This window comes from Oryctolagus cuniculus, chromosome 2, assembly GCF_051225735.1.
Source record: "Oryctolagus cuniculus isolate XC-2025 breed Fujian yellow rabbit chromosome 2, ASM5122573v1, whole genome shotgun sequence".
Taxonomy (NCBI): Eukaryota; Metazoa; Chordata; class Mammalia; order Lagomorpha; family Leporidae; genus Oryctolagus; species Oryctolagus cuniculus.
The window spans coordinates 141,278,644-141,298,857 of record NC_142868.1 but is presented as its reverse complement, the minus strand read 5'-3'; the positions used below and the strand labels follow the sequence as shown (position 1 = coordinate 141,298,857).

General features: G+C 39.6%; 1 protein-coding gene across 12 annotated transcripts in view; it reads left to right on the top strand.

Moving 5' to 3' along the window:
* The window catches only part of MEIS1 (Meis homeobox 1), a 141,520-nt gene that overhangs the window by 100,419 nt on the left and 20,887 nt on the right, over window positions 1–20,214 (top strand). For all 12 annotated transcript variants that reach the window (XR_016230312.1, XR_016230314.1, XR_016230313.1 and 9 more), the window contains one exon: window positions 13,486–13,562. Coding sequence is in view for 7 of the 12 variants with exons in the window: in XM_051837788.3 (XP_051693748.1) it covers window positions 13,486–13,562 (77 nt within the window). In the remaining 5 variants the exon portion in view is untranslated. The remainder of the gene's footprint in view (window positions 1–13,485; window positions 13,563–20,214) is intronic.

Genomic DNA, 20,214 nt, shown 5'->3' with positions numbered 1-20,214 from the left:
ATTGGATGAATCAAAGCTGCATCTAGTTGTTTTATAGAGGAACAAACTAACTAGTTATTGGGTAAGACTGTTTCTTTCCCAAAGCCTGTTTTAGTAAGGGCAAAAACCATTATCAAAGATTTTTTTTTAAGCATTATCAGTTAGGTTCCTCATAGAAGTTTGTTAAAAATGAAGATAGCCAACTTAAAAGGTATTCTACTTTGATTTTACTCTTAGTTCTTTTTCTTCTTTTTTTTTTTTCATCCTGTGTGTGGAGCAGTGCATGTTTACACATCGATGCAGAGGCTAGGTCCACTAACTCACAGTAGGTTGCTGACAAATGTAGCTACAGCTTTTTACTTTATCTTTAACAGGATAAACTTTGAGCTTCAGTGGAGTGTAAAGAGAAGCAGCTTGAGAAGTAGGAGGCCTGGGCTCCAAGCCTAAGTGCCCAGACTTCCGGGCCACATAGTGCTGCATGGGCTGTCATGTGTCCACTTTGAGTTTTGTTTTTCTCCTGTAGAATGGAGGTAACATTACCTAGCCTTCCTACCTCAGTAGGTAATGATGGGGCTCAAATGTGCTAAAATATAAGACAGGCTCATTGAAAATGTTGAAAATATAGGACACGCTCTTCGAAGTGTTATGCAAATAAAAGGGATTGCCCAAACTCAAAGTCTTACCAGAAAAGCTCAAAGTGGCCTTCAAGTTAACTTTGTTGAATACCATTGTTGCCGCCAACTTTATCTTGTAATCTTGCCAGTGACAGATTCAGCTCTTTCTCCCTGTCATTGCCGACGTTCCGTGAACGTCTGTGATAACCCCACAGAAATAAGTCCACATCTGTGCTATCATCCCCCATCCAGTGAGGCAGATTCAAGTATGAAAGCACAATTTGGGAGACAAACACTGGGGACCTGCCCAAATTTTGCCTGAGACTCTCTGTCTTCTATGATCCACTCTGGAGACAGATAGTGCATGCACTTCAAGAAGTGCTTTCACAAGTTAGAAGGAGTTTGCGTAAGGAGGTTCGTAAAGATAAAGGTAATCTTATTACTAAAACAAAGTTTTTGGCTTTTTTTTTTCTGTAAGGGGAAATTCTCTTTAGTTTGATTGCAAGATAAGGGTTTTGTTGTTAACCGAGATAAAATATAGTGCTGAATAATCTCTTAAATTAAAAATTGAAGTGTATGTTACAGAGAACAGAGATAATTAAATAGCTTAGACTACAATGGGTAATGGGAAAAGAGTTTTCATGAAAATTAGCTTAGTAAAGGTAAATTGCATTTGAATCTTAACTTCAGATCTGGGTGCTCTGCTATTTGGCATATGTTGAATTGATAATGCCTGTGTGTTAAAGAATTCTGATTGTTTCTTTTGCCTCTCTCACAGCTTATAAAAATGCAAGTAGACCCATCTAATGAATATTAATAGGAATGATGTCTAGATAACACATAAACCCCCTGGATCTGTGGACTTTGGATGGAGTAGTCAGAGAGGATTTCTGCGGCTTTGTTTAATTCTAAATTTACATACTTTTAGAGAATAAACATCATCTTAATATTTTAATATCAATATTCCAAAGTGAAGACTTTAGTGAAATAAAAAGCTTAATTCTCCCTCCCTGAACATTATGTTCACCAAAGTCTGCATTTTAAGAGACAGGAAACTGTTAGCTAAAAAAGAAATTAACTTAATCCCCCTTCATTAAGTTCCAGTCTTTTTTTTTTTTTTTTTTTTTTGTTACTTAGAGACAAGTAATAATTATACCCATAGCAATGCAAAGCATGTTTTACACTTTGGTTATACAAAAGAACTGCAGTGGTTAAGGTGACAGTAAAAGAAAATCAGAACATTGATAAACACTGACCTTTTGTTTCCCCTTAAATCTCTGACTTTTGAAAGTAAATTTCACTCAGGTGTCTGAGAGGCGTTTTAATTCATGGACTGCAAAATTCTACACATGTGATTTTGGAAGATGTCACTCAACTAGTGAAACAGTGTTTTCCCAGCGAAGATTATAAACACAGCCACTAAGTGCGTGGAAAAGATCTAAAAGGACTGTACATTCCCGTTTGTTTAGAATGCATGCAAGGTGGACATTTTGTTTTCAAGTTAGTGTCTTCGGATGGAACTTCCAGCGAACACACAGTAAATCTGAGTGGTGTATATTATTTAAGGCATGCTTTCCCTGGTATTGTGAAAGGATTTTTAAATTTTAGCTTTACAAAGGCAGGGAGAAATCATTAAAATGCAGTTTGTACCATTACATTCCATTATTTGTCATCTTTATGGCTGTTCTGTAGTTTTCATTGCACCTTAATGTAAGCTTGGTCAGGAGAGGTGAGCGGGAATGTGCACGTCCTTGGCTGCGGGTGCTGCTTCGTTGTGTCTGCTAGCGGGCTTCCATCCACGTCCCTGTAGATTTTAATGTCCCCACAGACTGCTGGCAGCCTGCTTCCAGCTGTGGCAGGCATGATGCAGTGAATTGCTTTTGAATGTTCTTTACTCAAATAGGCAGTAATTACAAGCTTAAAGAGGTTTAGTGGTCCAGTAAACTACATAATCACCCCTGAATTAGCCCGGGCTCATCAGTTGCAGTCCAGCAAGCTCGAGTCTGCTGTTTGTATGCAGCCTTGATCACATAGCAACCTGATCAGCAGGTGTGGAACAGCCAGAGTCCCCCATAAACACAACTGTCTACTGGGGACAATGATCTCTAATGAGATGAGGCTACACCATCACTGTAATTTAAGTGGGAAAATTAGCACTAGAGAACGAGTACCAGTTCCAGGGGTCTTTAGTCAGATCAGGAGCAGCACGAATTCTCCATCCCACCCCACCCCCGCCCTTACCCCCATCTCTATCTTTCACTCCCTTGGAAAATCTGACCAAATGTAGTTTTGCTTCCACCTTACGGTTACTTTATTCTTTATACAAGGATTTTTCATGAATATTTAATGATGGATGGGGCATCTGTAAAGGCAATAATGATTACTGTCAACAGACTCATTCTAAAATTGTATGGTTGTATTTCATCTCCCTTGTCTTTTCTCTTGATGGTTTCAAAACCCTTTCACTCTGATTTCTAAAGTGGGAAAGCATTCTTTAGGTTGACGATAAGTCTCCTTTTAGTTGGTGTGCCCACAGAAATAGTGGAGAGGAGCTAAATGTAGTTTGGAAAAGAGCCTTTCTTTACTGGAGTTTATTGTATAAATCACCCATAAACTTCCTTTTTGGAAAGTTGTCCAGTATGGTGTGCTGTTGTTTTGTTGTATTTGTTCAAGCGAAATTCTTGGGGAAGGAACTGAATGTTGAGTGAGTCTGCCTTACCCTTCCTTCAGTCCTGGGTTAGGTACTGGTAGATAGAGAAGTTGAATTCCATTACATTAGAGTTCGAGTGTGCAAAGGAAACTCTTCTCACAAAAAATAGACCAACCGTAACCTAGAGTGGATTTGAGAGAAACTGTGGGGGAATGAGGCACTGATACTAAGAAAGAAAGGCAGGATAATTCAGTAAATAATAGCAATGGGATGTGGAGCTGATATCCTACTTGCAAGAAAAAATAGTCTGTGTCTCAGTTTCCACTGTAAAATAAAGGTAAGAATCCTTACCTTACAAACTTTTTTTTCTTAATATCTGAGAAATTTCAGGACTTCAGCTTTTTTAAAAATTTTATAAATTTTTAAAAATATTTTTCTTATTTGAAAGGCAGACTTACATAGAGAGAGGGAGAGACAGATAGAAATCTTCCGTCCACTAGTTCACTCCCCAAATGGCTGCAATGGCCAGGATGGAGCAAGGCCAAAGCTGGGAGCTTAGAACTCCATTTGGGTCTCCCATGTGGGTGGCAGGGCCATCTGCTGCTGCTTTCCCAGTTGCATTAGCAGGGAACTGGATTGAAAGTGGAGCTGGGACTTGAACTTGTGCTTTTATGTTATTCTGGCATCACAGGTGGTAGCTTAATCCACTGTGCCACAATGCAGGCCCCACAAACTTCTTATAAGGATCAAATGAGTGAATAATGAAGTGATAAAAACAGTGCCTTCACATAGTAAACTTATAAGTATATAAATGGCAGTTAAATAAAGTGAGTGAAACCTATACTGTTTTGGATTTGTAGAATTGTGTGAGAAGGATGAGTAATTTTTGAAACAAGGCTACTAGTTTTTGATATGTATCTGAAGTAATATATTTACAAATGCTAGTTGAGGAGTTTTGGGTATCTAACTTCAGTAACACTCATTCATTCATACAATAAATATTCATTGGGCACAGAACTGGGCTAGTTGCATCGTGAATGGGAATATCATTCATGTGTTTTTATTAGTCGTCTACTAAAATAAAATGGTTTTGAATGTAATTTAACTCATTTGATTAAGAATCATGTAAGAAATGAAAGTAATTGGAAAAACACACACGCACACCCTAATTATTTCAAAGCAGACAATTTAAGGCGCATGGTAGTGTGTTTGGGTGGAAGAGCAGGCATTTGGCTCTAGGATCTGTAAGGGTGTTCTTGAGTATATAACCTACTGCTGTGCCCATATTTATAAGCAGTGCTATGAACGTAATAAAGTGATGGACGTATTCCTTCTCACTGAGTTTTCTATCTTATAGCAAGATCTACTCTTGCTGCTTAGTTCTATCTGAACTGAGTTGTAGAAGTACAAGATACACACAGACACACACACACAGAGATAATTTTTTTGATAGCATGAGTAGTAATCATCATATGTATTCATGATGAACTCATCAAGAATGGCAGATTGCTCCATCCATCATTAAAAAAGACAAAATAGTCTGAAAGGGGAATTTCCCATCATGTCTGTTACCACCAAGTGTAAAATCCCAGCTGTACTATTCACCTGCTGTGTGAACTTGAGATAGTGATTTGTCCTTTCTGTACCCAACTTCCTGCCTCTATGAAATGGCTATCGTAGTTGTACCTGCTTCTGGGGTTTTTGTAAGGGTGAGTACCTGTGCAGTACTTGCCACAGTGTCTTCCCTTTGTAATGTATGTGATGGCCACTTCTTCTGCCCCACTATTGATAAAGTGCCTCTCTGCTGGATACTCAAGGGACCATGTGGGGCAAGGTTCTGGTGACTCAATTTTTACTCCACAGTCCCCCCTCCCTCTGATGCTCGCCTCCAGGACAGAAGACTTGGAGATTTGTGTGGGGGTGGAGCAGGGGGGTGGTAATCCTCCTCACTGCTCACAACTAATAACTTTGTTCAGGCTCTCTAGTAGTATATGTTTTTGGTTTAAAGAAGCAAAAAGGAATGGAGACATTGCAAATAGTGGGAGTGGGGCCAAGTGGAAAAACTCAGAGTAGAATGGACCTGTTGCTACTACTAACAAGCTGTGGCCCTTGCACATGTTTTTTGACCCAGCCAGGCCTAAGCTTCCTCAGCCATGAGGCAGAGCTAAGCACAGCCCTTACTCTGGGTGTCAGTGAGAGTAGGTGAGCTCAGGAAGGCAATGCATTTGTTGCACTGACAAATAAGAATTCAAAGGAGCTACCATTTGAAAAGGACACTTGACTGTGAGGCATAAGTTTTCTCCCCTATTCCATCCTGGCCCCCTGTGATTCTTCTCCTGTTTTGGTTAATGGCCATTTTTGCATTTCCTTTTATAACCTGTAACCATGGTCTGATACTGAAAGAATCAATATGCAGAGGGTTCATTAATAATCATAACTGTTCAAAATAATTTTAACACTCTTCATGAATTTTAATACTTTTAGGAAGAGGATGTAATTACTAATTTACAGTATAAGTTTTATGTCTTTAATGCATATACTTGAAAATACTTCTGTAACATATATGGGGAATCTTCAAAAAGCTCCTGGAAAATGGGTATTAGAAAAAAACTATGCATGGATTTAACAATGTTTGCACCAACATAAAGTTGGCTTCTAACTGTTTTTCAATGAACTTTTTGACGTTCCCAAGACACTGTTATTACCACAGACTTGTGACCACTTTAAAAAAAAGTCCCAAATATAAAATGAAATCTTTTAACATAAATGCCTGTCTTATATATTTAATGTTTTTAGTTTGTATTTCATTTATATATAAAACAAATTAAAAGATCACATTAGTGAGCCAAGCAGGGCTCATCTTAATACTGGATTCTTATAATGGGCTATAAAACCATGTTGTTTTCTACTGTGTATTGTCAATATATTTCATCAGTACAAAGCACAAAGGTTGTTATGAAATATTACCCCTTGCTCTACTTTTCCTTCCACAACCAGGCCATTTTCGGGTGGTAAGGTCAAATTTGCAGAGTCCCACCTGTAAACTTGCATACCTCCATTGGCAACTTCTTATAACCAGGGCTGGGTATACAGGAAGTCAGATTGTCTGTGGAATGACTCCACTAGGCTTCAGAAAAAGCAAGTGCTAAGCAGTAAGTGGAGCACATTTAGCCTGAGCAACTAGGCCATGTGGGAGTGCTGGTGGAGAACTGAGGAAGAGGCTGAAATCCTCTGACTCCACTGATGATGCTCCAAACATCTCTGGTTTCTTAGTGGGTACGGCTGCTGCTGTGCGTTCTTTTGATTCCAGCATGTGTGAGGATGCGAGACTCAACTACTATGCATTCAGGCTATGTTCTTCGACTGCACGGTGCACTGCTTTTGTAATGCAAATGGGAGGCACAAAGTGTCTCTTTGATAATGTGCAGTCAGAAGACAAAAAAGCATTCACTGAAACAGTAAAACTAATTCATAAAGCTGAAAGACAATAGGGAAGCATTATGGATTTTTTAAAGGAAAAAAGTATCCCAGATCAATGTAATTGTCACAATGTAAGCTATTCATAGTCAATGCATAAGAGAAAATGGCTGCAAGTTTATTTAAAGTGGGAGAAGTTTTTATAGACAAAAAAGAGTTACATTAAACAAACATAAATATATTTGGTTAGCAAGTTTCTGTCTATCCTCTTGGAGGTCAAATATATAGCTGGTTACTTTAACTTCGATCCACAGTATTCCCTTAGTGACAAAAACTCAGCAGAAGTTTTAAAAGGGCATAGAGATCTAATGGTTAAAAGCCATATGGTATTTTTTTTTTCCTTTAAAGGGAGTATCTCTCCATCACATACCAGAGTTTAGCTCAAGGTCAACTTATATTAATGCATTAAACTTAGCTGTGGAGGAGGCAAAAGGCTGGAGGAAAAAGGATAAAAGAAGTCCCGAAATTGTGCTTCCAACATATTCAGCCAAGCAACAGAACGTTGCCTTGATAAGGGTTATATTGGACAGTTGCCGTAATTCCTCCTGTTAGATCAGCTCCTCCGGTACCTATTCCTATACCTTTTAAAGTATAGCATGTAACATTTTGCTTGAAAATTGCTTCCACCTCTATTGCTTTGTTATAGCTGTTTTGCAGTTTCGGTATAGAGGCAGTTCTGTGTCACAAGAAATTACTAATCTGAGGCTTGAGAAGGGGCAGCGTAGCCTTCTATTATCTCACCAGCGAGCTCTGTACAGGATTATTTTCAAATTTTCTGCTGCCATTACAATGTGTTGTTAGAGTGGGCAAGGCAGTGAGGAAGAGGACGTTATTGAAACTTGGTTACCAGGGTAGATAAGATAAAGTTCATCACTGTCTTGGCATCCACATTTGCAGCCCGGGGTGGAAATTCTGATGAAAGGTGCATTTGGTCAAGGATATCGTTAAGATAGGCAGGCTGGATGTTTTCCATCTGTGTGTGCTGCCGTGTTTCTCTTTTCCCCTTGATGCTCAGTTGCACAGGTCTGCATGATTGTTTAAATGCATAAATTTTATTCCAGTGTATTATAAACTTGTCAATATTTGATAACCAACATCAGAAGCTCACTCCCATGCCAACCTCAAAAGATGAAAATGGAAATGTGCAGAAATAACTTTCTTTAGAAAGTTACCATTTTCTTTCTTTCACTTTCTGTTCTTTGTGGCTGGTGTAATGACAGTTCAGACTTAACTTTTAGATAAGCTATTCTTAGATTTATTTTTTTCCAGACATTCTCTATTCCTAGTCTATGGGACACATACCCTAGGGATCGTTTTATCCTTTGATGGGGTTATTAAGCAATCACTCTAGACTGGGTCATTAGTAGAAGTCACATTGCAGACCCAGACTCACATGAAGATTACAAACGGCTTCGATTTCAGCAAAGGATTTATACTGGAAAGAAGAAGGCAGGGTGTTGATTACTGACATAATGATGATCATTTTGTGAGCCATTCCCTTCGGCTGGGTTCCCGCTGCCCACTGGTCATGTGTTTTACCTTTGAGTCCAGCCTGTCTTCTCTTCCCAGCAAAAGCAGCCTCATGCATGTGTGCAGGTTTATGCTGGGAGGGAGGGTCAGCTTTACCCATACATAATCACTGTTTTATGGCTTTCACTCATTCCTGAGGTGTTAATGCAGATCAAATGGGAAACACTCCAGAAAGAGCCCTTGCAGCTACTGCCTGCCCAGCTCTCCCTCTCAATCGTTAATTCTTATTGTAAGATCTAAAGGTAATTTTGTTTGCTCTCTTAATGCCTTGCAGTTCTCCCAGTGGTCCTTGCATATCCTTTCTCAAATTCCCAACTTGATCAATTGTTTGCAAATAATTAAGCTTTTAAGAGATAATGGCATGAGGCTAATGTATACAACAAAGGCAAGGTCTCCCTCTCTGTCTATTGGACTGTGGTCAAATTTGCTTTGATATCCCAAAGTGATTAGGTTGATTGGTATATCTGGCAAATGCACTCCGTCTTTCTTTCATGAGAACCTACTGATTTTTCTTAAACTAGAGTCCTTGTTATTTAGATGCAAGAATAGCGAAGGTGTGGTGCAGGCCCTTAGTTGCAATGGTGTGGAAAGAATGTCCCATAGTCTCCCTAAAAATGGCACTTCTCAGGGATTACTCTCTCCCCCCCCCCCGCCTCTCTATAAGTCTGCCTTTCAAATAAATAAATATATCTTAGAGAGAGATAGAGAGAGCAAGCGAGAGAGAGAGGTTCTCCATTCACTGCTTCACTCCCCAAATGGCTGCAATGGCTGGAGCTGGGCTGATCCAAAGCCAGGAGCCAGGAGCTTCTTCCAGGTCTCCCACACATGTGCAGGGGCCCAAGGGTCTAGGCCATCTTCCATTGCTTTCCCAGGCCATAGAAGAAAGCTGGATTGGAAGTGGAGCAGCTGAGACTCGAGCCGGCACCCATATGGGATGCCTGCACTGCAGGCAGTGGCTTTACCCACTACGCCACAAAGCCGGGCCACCTTAATCTCTTTTGTAAAATGATGTCTGCCTCTGTCTGTTGTGTGACCTGGCCGGCTTTGTGGGTGGAAGACAACAGGACTTTGGAGGGTTTTTCATCAGCCTTGCATGTAGCATGTTGGGTTTTTGTAAAGTCATTTTTCTCAAGTCCACCAAAAAAAAAAAAAAAGAAAAGAAAAGCAAACAACTCAGACTGTCCACAAATAGCTTATCTAGTACAGATGCATAGGATTTGAGATATTTAAACATATTGGGTTTCAGTTTAAAAGCCTAGCTTTTTTGTGAATTTTTGGCTGACTGTGGATTAGCTACATGAAGTCATGGCTTTCATGTGGTTCTAGCAATTATGGATTTTTTTTTCCAGGAGATTGAAAGTTTGTGGGACACCAAGGCCAAGAAGATGAAAAAAAGAAAAATATTCAGTTGGCCTAGCGTTGAAGAGGGTTTAGAAATATTGCTGCGACCTTTTCTCCCTCTTAACAATGGCCAGATTATTGTGACACCTAGTTTTGTCCAGTCTCATTCATTGGTGTCTAAAAAACGTATATCCTGAACAACTGAAAATTGCTTAATGGAGACAGAGTGCTGGGTCTCTATAGCTTGAGGCTGCCTAGCAATTATGCTGCATGAAATTAGACACAGTTTGTTCCAATTACTTAAAATCAGATCACATGAAAAGTGACAGAGGGGAAAAAAAGCTTAGGCCTTTCTCATTTTATGATATTTAAATTATGAAATCAGAAACTACATAAGGGGAAGAAACAACCAAAGTTTGCATTGAAATTACGAGTGCTCTGTTACTACTACTTGAAGCTGTAATGATTCAGGTAATTTTAATGATTCAAAGAGAATTTTGCTGTCACCACTTGCATGAATAAAATGTGAACTCCATTTGCATTAAAAGAATGTAAAAGTTGCTCACAAACAGGCATGCAGAAATACTCTCGGAAATAGTGGGCCAATAAATTACTGTGACAATCCTCAATTTTCAAAGTAACTAAAGATAAGTGACATAAATATTAATTTTTATCCAGTTCTGATCATACCATTAAGACACAAGTTATAATAGCGGGTAAAAGGTGTTGCCTTTCAGCTATATTGTAGAAGGACAGTGGCATATTTATTAGTTCTGTTGGAAGTCACTGAAAGAGGTTTCCTCAGAAAAACTGTAAGGAAATAGTATTATAGAAAACTTTATATATCAGAAATTGCTGTGTACACCAGTCTATAACTATATATGGCAAATAGTGTCAACAGATGGATGTTAAAACTTACATACTTGCAAATTCAACTTACATTCTAGCTGGATAATTGCCAGCATGAGTAACTTTTAACTTCAATGGGTCTTAGAACTCTGGATGAAAAAACTGAGGATTAGAAAACTTTTCAAAGGCACATAAAGGACCGGCACCGCGGCTCACTAGGCTAATCTTCCACCTTGCAGCGCCAGCACACCGGGTTCTAGTCCTGGTCGGGGTGCTGGATTCTGTCCCGGTTGCCCCTCTTCCAGGCCAGCTCTCTGCTGTGGCCAGGGAGTGCAGTGGAGGATGGCCCAAGTCCTTGGGCCCTGCACCCCATGGGAGACCAGAAGAAGCACCTGGCTCCTGCCATCAGATCAGCGCAGTGCGCCGGCCGCGGCGGCCATTGGAGGGTGAACCAACGGCAAAGGAAGACCTCTGTCTCTGTCTCTCTCTCACTGTCCACTCTGCCTGTCAAAAAAAAAAAAAAAAGGCACATAGATAGTGAGTGACTTATACGATCTAACAGGCACATAGATAGTGAGTGACTTATACGATCTAACAGAGGCATATATGTAATTTGCAGTTATTCAATGAGTGTAGACATAGAACTCTTATATATTGAACCATAACTCATATAATAATATATATCTTATATTATAACAATATCCTGTTATTCATAGGATAATAGATCCATTTTGTTGTATTGTGTGGCAAACTTTTGTACACTGAGAGTTATGTTTTCATCCTTAGAGTAATATGTTGTTTTTAGCTTAGTATCCATTCATGGGATTTTGGCTAAAATGGGTGGTGGTTATGTTGAATAGGGTCACTGTCTCCTATGTTTTCAGTATTTTGTAAGGTTCATATTCCTTTATTTGAAGAGTGGGTCAACATCACTTTTAGGAATGGAGCAAAGAAAAGTAGTGGCTCTCAAGTTGGGTTGTTTATACTTCCATGGGCTTTGAAAAGAACTGGTTTTACATTTAGACTTCAATCTGAGTAGAGAGTATCTGTATCATGATTAGTTATAGTCATTCCTTTGTTCCACATATATTTACTGATTTCCTGTTAGGCGCTCAACTGAGCTTTCAGGATGGTGAATACGAAAGGCAAGCAGTTTAGAGTTGGTAGATAAATGGGAAGAGACACATCAACAAGGCAACAAATAATTAAAGCAGGTGTTTCAGAGAGTGCTGCTTGCTATTAAGGAAGTTAAGAGAAGCAGGAATTGAGAATGAGAAGGTAGGATAGTGGTGAGGGGAGAGAGTAAAGTTTGGCATTTGAGCTGAGACCTGAAAGAGAAAGGTTCCTCAGGAGAGGAACCTGAGCCATAGGAAGAAGGGTGGTGTATCTCTCTCTGGAAAAACAGAGGAGGATGGAGTGGCTGGGGTAAAGAGAGTGTGACTGGGGAAAGAAGAAGGCAGCAAAATCTGAGAGATGGCCAGAACTGGATATTGGTGGGCCTTGCAGGCCACAGTGAGCACTCTGGAGGTTTTTGAACAGAAGACACTGATGGAGATTCTGAAAGGCATTGGCTCATCCTTCAGTCACAGTGAGGCCTGGACACTGGCAGGGAAGCAGGAAATATCACTGACCCATGTCTGCTGCTGGCCATCCCTTCTCCGGGCCAGTTTCCTCACCTGTAAAACAAGAGTGATGATAGATCCCATTTATGTCACTCCAAAGGATATAATGGGGATTAATTACCATCCTGTCTGTAATATACTTGAAGCTCTTTAGAGAAGGGCACTATATTCCATGAAAGCAAAGCCTTATTCTAATTGTGTATTTATTGATTAAGTGACAATCAAAGACAATGCTTATGGGAAAAATTGCTCTATCTCTGCTCTCCACGAACGAATCCCAAGTGTATAGCTACAGAACATATTTAAACTTACATATAAGAGCATTGAAGTGGTCATTAACAAGGCTTTTTAGCATCTAATCAGACATTATTAATGAGATTAAAAGCTATGTTAATTAGTATTCAATAGACTAGAATTTAGTTTTGATGGTACAGATAGTTAAATTGAGGCTTGGGGTGCCCTTTCCCTTTCATAGTAGAATGGAAGGTTGACCCTTAGAACAATTTTTTTTCCTTGGGAGAATTTACTGGGATGCAGCACCTTTAAGCCAGTTTGTGTCTCCACAGATTGGAACTATTCCTCAGCTTCTCTCTCAGGCTTTATAACTATGTATTTCAAATTTAAATATACTTGGTTATTGAACCAAAAGTGTTCATGCCAAAATTAATTTCAGTAGAATTCCAAACATCCTTATAGAAGGTATGGGTTAAATTTTATTATCTAAGCCTATAATGCTTCTTAGCCATTCAAACTCATGAGGAACATAGCTGGGCTTGTTCTTAGCATGCAAAATATGCTGGCCTTTGACCTTATATTGGCTTGTGTTCAGAATCCCAGCATGTGTGGACTTCCAGACAAGAAACCAACTTGGGTTATGTTTTGTTTATTTGTGCTTTGCTGAAGAACCAAAATGAATAGTGGTTAAAACATATACCCACTTTAATTTTAATATTTGCATCCAGCCATATTGTGTTTTGGAGAGGGCGTGTCACACAGCTACTTCAAAGTTCAACTGATTATTGTTCATGATGGTTCAGCTGTAGAAGTCCATGATCTAATGAAAATATTAAATCAGAGTGGTGCTTCTGGATGGAAACAGAATGGCTTGTCCTTAGGTTATTTCTATAAAATTCAGCAAAGATCACACTAAACTTTCTGTGTTTGCAACAAATAAACCTGTTAATGGACAAACTCAGTATCAAGGTTCTGCAAGTATCCTAAGTAGCTATTTATACACTTCACTAATCTTTGTAATTGGCTTGTCTTTTACTGCCATTAATTAGATGATGTAGTATTCCATTAATAAGAGTGACACACCTCAGCATTTTTACCTTTAATTACAGACTTCAGTAGACACTTAGGCTATTGACAAAATGCCCTAAATATTGCCTGATGCATGGGTGTCATTTTTGTTCTCTTTTAGCACCCTTACCCCTCTGAAGAACAGAAAAAGCAGTTGGCACAAGACACAGGACTCACCATCCTTCAAGTGAACAATTGGTAAGTAATTTGGCTTTGTGTTTGCACACAATCTGTCTCCCCCTCTGGCAACTTCCAGCTCCTGTTTTGCATTAAGAAGACACACCCAGTTGCTGCAGCTTTCCCTGGTGGCTTGTTGATCCAAAGGTGAAAACAAACTGTTGACTGACAGTGAGAACACTACATAGCTTGGGAGGCAAAACATCCATTGGCTTCCATCTCCTCTCTGAGTTGACAGATTTGATGCATAGTCTAAGTATGTGTTTAATTCACATTTCTTGTGGCTCTGTAAATGGACACTCTCTTTGACTTTTTTTTCCCTCTTCGGGATAATCGATAGAGTGGTATCATCCTATTTTCCATGAAAAAGAAAATAATCCACTACCTCCTATCAGTCAGTTTTAAATTCATTGAATAACTAAATTCACTTCAATTTTGTTAGGATTTTGCATTCTAAGATAGTCTCCCCTTTTCTCATATCTCTCAATTATTAAAAGGGAGAAATTATTTCCACTTGGAGGCTATTCAAAACCTGATGTATCTCAGCGCTGTGCAATACTGTTTCCAAATAACGTATAAATTCCTGATTTGGGGCGAAGCTGAGATTATGCACCAAGTACCAGCCGATGGAATTCTGACCTAACGTACAGCAGTGTGGCAATGAGGCTTTGAGAAAATGTGATTTATTACCCTTTGTGAATGTGCTGAAAGCTAGGTTTCATAGACTCACCCAGGACTAGTGTCATATTTGAAGGGTATCGAAATCCAATAGCCTCTAAAACTAAGTGTATCTAATTAATTGTCCCAATATTTTTAGATTAGTGTTTATGATGGAGAAACCTTATCCTCTTTGAAGTAAAATCCAGAAAAGGCCTAAAGCCTGGTTGGGGAAAGGGGAGAACTGGGAATGCCAGTTTGCAGACAAAAGTATTTTTTTCTGTTCAATAAGTGTCAAAGATTAATATTACAGAATCTCTGATTACATGGCCTAATCCATTTTGGGGAATAAATTTGTTCTTGATGTCCATTGCACCTTTATTAACAGACCCTTCTCTGTTAGAGAGCCTGGGAGCCTTTGCGAGAGATTTCAGATATATTAAACCCCATTACAGAAAATGTAATTTCTGTCAATATAATCCCATGTATTCTTCAATTTAGTATTTTAGAGATAACAAGCTACTTACAATATATTTGCCTTTGGAGGATTAATTTACAAAGTGCACTATCTGCAAGACACAGACAGACTCACACAAGCATTGCTTGTAAGGGTTATCAATTTCTACGACCTTACCGCAGCCTTGAGAGATCAATTTTTGTAGCCCTTTTAGTCAGTGGATGGGGAAGCAAAGACACACTTCTTCTAAAGGTGTGACCGGGAGCTGTGTCCCTGCTGAGGCTTCTTGTTTGCCCATTTTAACCTGCTTTTGTGTCTTCCTTTTCAAGACTGTTCAGACTGCAAATTTGAAGTTAGTCTTTCAAAGGTTCTGGACCATGTTATGGTGGAGACTACCAATTTTGCATGCAGACCTGAAGTCACATGTTTGAAACTTAAGCTGATGATGAGGCAGTTTTAATACAATGGAGGTTGTAAGAAGGTTGCATTTCCCTGGAAAAATGTTCCCATCTGAGGGAAAAGGAGTGGCAGGGTGAGCTCTCTAATGAAGGAACACTGGAGAGCTGCCTTCAGGTGATCTATCATCCATGCCATCTCCCTTCCTCCTCAATGTTGCTAACAAACTCCATTCATAAACATAGTTACCAGAGTACAAGTTCCAAGACAAGTTACTTCCTGTGAGTGGATGACCTTATGTGGTATTTCCTGTGAATGTAGGTTCAGAAAGGTGTTTCTGTGACATTACCTGATGCATACACGTGGTCATTTTCCTGGATTCCATGCACAACCTTAGCCGGAGCACAGTGGTTATTAATCAGTTTAAGACATCAATTTGATGTCTTAAGTGTTATATTTAGGAAGAAGAAAGGACATTTTTTCCAAAGTTGTAATAAGCACTGTAAAATAATTGTTTAAAGCATATGCAGACTCCATCCTAAAGTTTACGCTGATATTCAGCTCTTTCCAGTTACTTACAAACCACATTGACTTAATTATCTGGGAAATAAACATGATTCTGTGCTTGACTGGCACTTTGCATAGTGTGTGTGTTCTCTCTCCCTGAACTGTTTGGAGTCAGAAGTGACTTTTGCTTGTGGCTCATGGCTTTGCAATTGGCAGTCATTTCAACTCTTAGCAACTTGCCATATAGAATTGTCCCTCAGTAGCTAAAAGATGTAACAAAGGTGTTTTTTCTTAAGTCTGATGATTAGTGACACTCTCATGTTTGCTTTGAGTTTTTAATGCTTAATTAATCTTCATCCAAATCTTCTTTTTTAAAGGAGCTGATAATGGATTTATTTTTCTTTGGGCTTTGAGTAGGAAATATGATGCAAAAATGGGGAAACCCATATGGTACCATTTTGAAACCAAAGATGCCAGGGGATCTTAAAACTGCGATATTTGAACATATAGTAACTGTGAAGTGTTTTTTTTTTTTTACTTTGTTGTCATAAAAAATTGCAAGAAGTTTTTTAGAGAGCCTGTAAACATTTTTTTCTTTTCTTTTTAAAAAAGATTTATTTTATTTATTTGAAAGACAGAGTTACAGAGAGAGGTAGAGACACACAGAGAGAGGTCTTCCGTATGCTGGTTCACCCCCAAATGGCCGCAATGGCTGTAGCTGAGCTGATCTGAAGCCAGGAGCCAGGAGCTTCCTCCAGGTCTCCCACGTGGGTGCAGGGGCCCAAGGACTTGGGTCATCCTCTGCTACTTTCCAAGGTGCGTTAGCAGACAGCTGGATGGGAAGTGGAGCAGGATCCCGGTGCTGCCGGGGCTTTAACCTGCTGCGCCACAATGACGGACACCCCTCCTCCTTTCTTATTTTTTTTCTTGTACCTACCTTCAGCTCCCATTATTTTCTTCTAAAAACAATCATTAAGAACAAAATTGTCATCAGGATTTTAGTATACTACCTTCATTTTATTTTGCCACAGCTTAAAAAAATTTGTGTCTTCCTCTTGGATTTCTTAAAACTTGTTAACACACACGTACATTTTTGTATGAACTATGAGTCACTGTTGAAGAGATTTAATAAAATGCTGAAGGGCAGGTTGGGTGTAGATCAGTCATAATTATTGGCAGCAACATATGTATTGAAATACACAATATGTAAGTGAAAATATAAACTCATGTCTAGTTGTTAGCTTGTCATAGAAACCTTGGCGGATGCAGCTTTAAATTAGGCTTTGCCTGGAAAAATAAGAAGTTTGGGGCTTCAGAATGTTTCCTTCACTCTGCTACGGAACAACTTCTGTACTTTAATTGGCATAACTGGTACATGCTACCTGCCTTAGCTAACTAAGGCTCAAGCAGATGGGATTTAAGGAGAGAAGGGACAAAAGATAGAACTGAAATATCAAATAAGACAGATTTGATTAAGAGAAAATTTGGAATAAAGGAAATAATTATGAGAACTCATAGTTGGTCTGCTTGTCAGAATAGAAATAGAGGGAAGGAATCTTAAAATGATTGGCATCAGTGCCGATGGAATTTGGGTCCTGGGAAGGAATGTGAGATTTCTTAGATGAGACTTCATAAGCCAAATCTATGCCAACAATTTTTTTTGAGAATTGAGACAATCATGCAAATAATTTGGGTAAAAATATTTTTGCCTAAATTATCTAAGTACTTGAAGTGACTGAATATTTTTTTAAAAATCACCTTGCATCATTAATTGCCTAACCATTTCAGTCCAGTGTGTTGTAGTAGATGTAGACAAGCATAATCCGTTTGAAGTATAATGTACACCATAAATTTAGCTGCTCCTCTTTTTTGCTTCCTCATTCTCAATCTCATTCTTATCTAAAAATGAGAACCAGTAGCACCTGAGGCTTTTGTTTCATTGTTTCTTTTCATCATTGCTGTGGTTGTGACAAATAGTTCTCTTACATCATCAGTGAAAGCATATTGATAAGCTGTATCAATTTTAGTCATTTAGGTAGAAACATCTTAAACTTGGGGATCAGTTGGTGGATGATTCAGGTCTTTATCCTAGAACTTTAAAGGAAAAACACATACATCAACACATGCACACACAGAGCCAACACTTGGTTTCCTTTTTCTCCTGAGTAGACCAGCATTATTATTTTTTTAAATGTTGAAATTGTGATTGTAGAATGGTCAAACAAAAACTCCCTTAGATGTTTTCACAGCAAGGTTGCAGATTGGGAATTCCCTGTGGTGGAAAACTCACGCCTTGTGATATTATCATACTTGCTGGATGCTGCAGACATATCCTGCCTCAGCACAGCTCTAGCCTAGGGTGCACTGAATAATTCTTACAGTTGCTTTGTTTACCACTACTCCTCCAAACAGTTTCCCATTAAGGCCTGATGCTAAATGATTATCTGTTCATGCTCTGAGAAGGCAATATGAGTTGTAGGTGCAAAGTATTTGGTGTATGTGAAATATAGCATGTGTGTGGACAGGAAAACCACTCTCCATCACAAGGGTAGCTGAAATTCCAGATAGCATCTTAACATCTGAGATGACCCTGCTTGGAACTATTGCACTCCATGGTTCTCGGATTTAGTGGACACACAAGATTTTCTTAGTTACTTCATTTATTGCCTTCAAAACTGCAGAGCATTCAGGTATCACTTCTCGTTTATTACTTGTGGGGAAGAAAACTATGTTATCCTTAGAGATTTCTGCCACTGGCAGGTAAAAATGTAAACTTGTTTTTTAAAAATAGGATCTCCTTTAATATATTAAATTCAGCTGCTAAAGGTCAAGTTTTCTTTCTGAGTTATGATAATAATGCAGCAAATACTTTTATAAGTAATCAAAGATTCTATAAATATAGGTACCTGTTTAGATGTAAATGTTAAAACATTCACAAATTATCCTTTCAACTTCTGTGATCTGAAAATCAATAGGGGTCATAGGGTTTCAGAGAATTGTTCTGCTTTTTCTTCCAGCATAATTTAATAACACATTTTACAGATGTTGTTTAAACATTAGGCCCAGATTGTTTTGTCAATAAAGCTAAACAGAGGCATGACACAAAAGCAGGCAAAACAGATATAAAAAAATAATAATAAAAAGTGGTGCCTGGTCCTAGAAGCACTGGGTTGCCTGTTTGCTGTTCAATGACAAAATGAAAGTGTGGACCAGGTGGGGATGGTCCTTGCCTAGGAGTGACCTAGGGATGGAGCAACTTCACACCAAGAAAGTCATTTGATTAAACAAGCGCTGGCACTATTTTCTTTGAGAATTTAAGTGTAGCCTCCATTTAAAATAGGCTTTCTAACTGATCAATGGAATAACAGGTGCAGTATTTTAAATAGGAGAAGGAGACATAGAAATAGAATAATTCCCCAGAATATTTCAGGATGGGTTGTTGTTCTCCAAGCCACAGTTAATTGCTATGCCTTTCACCTTGAGTGTCAATTCTAATAATATTACCTTTACAGGTACTTACTCTGGGCTTAGATTATAGCAATCAGTAATACTCACTAGATAAAATACTGCCTAGCTGCTCATAAGAAAATATTGAAATCAGTCAAAAAATGTTTAGCTTGCATATTGCCTGAGACAGGGCTGGCTAGGCGCCAGACAGGCTGGGTATTATTAGGAAAGCTGAGCAAATAGCTCGCAGGGAAAAGAGCTTGAATTTAGAAACCTTCAGGTAGTGTCATGTCAGAGAGTCTTAGGAGTTCAACAGAGACACTGCTTTTGTCTGCAGATTTTAAAAATTTCCAGCAAACAATCCCCTTTGAAAGCGACTGCAACCTATTGAGCATACTTTGTTGTAAGTTTTACACCGTGAGTTTACTCAGAGCTTTCCTCTGCTGTGTCAAGTCCCATCGTTAGTACTGGCTGGCCCACTGTGCTGGATGTGGAGACCCTGGCCTTTTCCCCAGGATCCTAAGAGAACCGGGAAGGGCTGGGCTGCAGGAAGGTGGGTTTTTTTTTTTTTTTTTTTTTTTTTTTTTTTTTTTTTTTTTTGACAGGCAGAGTGGACAGTGAGAGAGAGAGACAGAGAGAAAGGTCTTCCTTTTTGCCGTTGGTTCACCCTCCAATGGCCGCCGCGGCCGGCGCGCTGCGGCCGGCGCACCGCGCTGATCCGATGGCAGGAGCCAGGAGCCAGGTGCTTTTCCTGGTCTCCCATGGGGTGCAGGGCCCAAGCACCTGGGCCATCCTCCACTGCACTCCCGGGCCACAGCAGAGGGCTGGCCTGGAAGAGGGGCAACCGAGGAAGGTGGGTTTGAAAGGCCACATACTGTTCCACGTCGCCTCCAGCCAGCGTTCAAAGGGACGTTTAGAGCGCTGCAGGAGGATAAGACAGTACGGCTCGGTGCATCAAGCTGAGCGCCAGTGCAACCTGAGCAAGGGTTTCAGGACCCTTGGGGCTGCGGTTCAAGGGAGGCTCTGAGCCCTGGGAGCTGGCTGGCTGATTTATCCCGCCATGGACCCCAGGCTGCAGATGAGCTGTGATTCCTCTCAAGTCAGGAAAACCAGGACTTTGAACGTGGTGTGTGGGTCGGAGCAACTTGTTGCAAGTCCGGATGATGTCAGGTTCGCTGTTGTCAGCATTTCGGCAGAAGTATCTGGTCC